The 2,592-nt window shown below is 56.4% G+C and overlaps 1 protein-coding gene across 1 annotated transcript; it reads right to left on the bottom strand.

The window, feature by feature from the left end:
• Window positions 1–298: 298 nt before the first annotated feature.
• Window positions 299–1,181, bottom strand: ETH_00041300 (uncharacterized protein; the record flags this gene model as incomplete). The annotated part of the gene is made up of 3 exons (XM_013379992.1): window positions 299–504; window positions 669–849; window positions 1,152–1,181. Coding segments are annotated over 3 exons (417 nt in total), but the record flags the coding sequence as incomplete, so codon positions are not given.
• Between the last annotated feature and the right edge of the window lie 1,411 nt (window positions 1,182–2,592).

Below are 2,592 nucleotides of genomic sequence, written 5' to 3'. Positions count from 1 at the left end.
CGGGGGGCCCCCCCCGGGGGGCCCCCCGGGGGCCCCCCCGAGGAGTGGGCGAAAGGTCTAGCTCAAGCCCCTGCAGCAGCAGCAACTGCTGCTGCTGCTGCTGCTGCTGCTGGCTAGCTGCTGCAGCAGAAGCTGACGCCTCCGTGGCCCGCTGCTGAGCAGCCCGCAGCTGCGCCTGCGCAAACCCCAGACCCTAAACCCTAAACCCTAAGCCCTAGATTGCGGCGCCAGCGCCTCGCAAAACTGCCTCCCCGCCGCGAAAGCCCCTAGGGTTTAGGGTTTAGGGTTTAGGGTTTACCTGGAGCCTAATTATGGTTTGGTCTTTAGCAGCTAGCTGGCTAGCCATGAGCTTTTCTCTGAGCTGCTGCTGCTGCTGCTGCGCACGCAGCCTGGCTTGCTGCAGCTGCTGCTTCGTCTTCTCCCGCAGCCGCTGCTGCTGCTGCTGCTGCAGCTGCGAGCTCTTCAGCCGCAAACCCTCAACCACCGACACAAGATCCATGCCCCCTAATCGCAAACCCTAAACCCTAAACCCTAAACCCTAAACCCTAAACCCTGATTCTGCGTGCGAGCGACCGCCGCTGGAAGGGCTGCCAAGGGAGAGCAGCTGCGAGAAAAACCTGAGACTCTAGAGCCTAGGGTTTAGGGTTTAGGGTTTAGGGTTTAGGAACCTGCGAGGGTGTTTGCGAGGTGGTGGTAGCGCTGCATGCCGCCAATAAGGTCTCCCAATTCGCTGTTGATTTCGTCAGCAGCAAACCCTAAACCCTTTGCTAAACCCTCAGCAGCAGCAGCTGCTGCTGCTGCTGCTGCTGCTGCTTCCGGCGCTGTGCTTACAGACCACAAGTCGCTGTCCTGCAGCAACGCACGAACCCTAAACCCTAAACCCTAAACCCTAGACCCCTAACCCTCGAAGCAAGGCCAGAAACACGAAGGCTCCGGGCGCCCAGGGATGACCTGCTGCTGCTGCTGCTGCTGCTGCTGCTGCTGCTAAGTGAGCAGCAGAAGCAGCAGCAGCAGCAGAGCTGTTTGCATTTTTCAAACATCTCAGCACACACACTCTCCTGCCATTTATTCTCTGATAGAGGGCTTAGCAACGAGGGTTTAGGGTTTAGGGTTTAGGGTTCAGGGTTTAGGGTTTAGGGTTTAGGGTTTACGCGGGTAAGGTTCGTGTCCGGCGCCGTCATGTCTGAGTGGTGTCTTGAGGGGGCCCCCGGGGAGGGGCCCCTGTGGCACGTCTGGTGTTTCATCTTCTCTAAACCCTAAACCCTAAACCCTAAACCCTAAACCCTAAACCCTCACAAACCCGAGGCCGGGGTGAGAGGCAGGGGCTGCGTGGGTGTCGGCGGTAGCGAGGGTTTGAGAAGGCGGCCGCATTTTAGCGTGAAAAGAGATAAACCCTAAACTAGGGTTTAGGGTTTAGGGTTTAGGGTTTGGGCTCTGGAGGCTCAGTGGTCTGGTTCAGCCGCGCACGAAGACGCCCACCGGGAATGGGAGATCAACAACCCTAAACCCTAAACCCTAAACCCTAAACCCTAAACCGCCGCTTACTGGTTTTGCAGTTTATATTGCGCTGCATAAATGCATTAAGTTGTATAGACGTTAAACCCTAAACCCTAAACCCTAGGGGGCCCCAGCGGTTCGCTGCGCGCGCAACCGGCCTGGACCCTCCAAGGGTTTAGGGTTTAGGGTTTAGGGTTTGGAGTGCTCTTCAGTTTCTGGCTTGCAATTTATAAAAACTGTCCTTTCGCTTTAATTTGTCTTCTTTATCGAGCGCAAACCCTAAACCCTAAACCCTAAACCCTAAACCCTCGCTCGTCGGCTCGACGCTGTCTCCGACCGCCGCCGACAATCAGGCCTACTAACCTAAACCCTAAACCCCAAACCCTAAACCCTAAACCCGAAACTCTGCCTTTCTTAAAAAAGGTTATTCATGGCTTTTTGGCCTTCGCATTGACCGTGGCGAGGGTTTAGGGTTTAGGGTTTAGGATGCGGCTTGCTGAGCTCTGAAGATGAGCGTCGGCAGCAGCAGAAGTTGTCTAGGGTTTAGGGTTTTGCTATTCCTCTTTTTAGGGTTTAGAGTTTACAAATCTGTGTCTCTAGACCCTTCTGTTTCTCTGCAAGCGCCGCTGGCCCCCGACGGGGGTTTGGGGTTGCCGCCAAACCCCGATTTAGGGTTTTCGCCAAACCCTAATTCAGGGTTTCAGCGCTTCGCAAACTCCAATTTTGCTGCTTTTTCTTCCCTCTGGCCCCCCCTGGGCCTCTCGAGGGTTTACGGGGGTTTTCTGCAGCTCAAAAGTGAAAATGAGGAAACCCTAAACCCTAATTCATCTCAAACCCTAAACCCTAATGAGGAGGAGGGCGAGGGCGGCAGCGAAGCAGAAGAAGCATCAGCAGCAGCAGCAGCGCCTGCAGCAGCAGCAGCAGCGGAAGAGGAGGAGGAGGAAGAGGCTGGAGAGGAAGCAGCAGCAGCACCAGCAGCAAAGCCCGCAGCAGCAGCAGCAGCAGCAGCGCCGACGGCGGAAGCCCCCACAGTCCTCCCCGAGGCCTCAGCAGCAGCAGCAGCAGCAGCAGCAGCAGCAGCAGCAGCACCAATGC

Source organism: Eimeria tenella, genomic scaffold, assembly GCF_000499545.2.
Source record: "Eimeria tenella Houghton genomic scaffold, Eth_scaff4290, whole genome shotgun sequence".
NCBI lineage: Eukaryota > Apicomplexa > Conoidasida > Eucoccidiorida > Eimeriidae > Eimeria > Eimeria tenella.
Note: the sequence above shows the minus strand (reverse complement) of the source record. Positions and strands in the feature narration are given on the sequence as shown.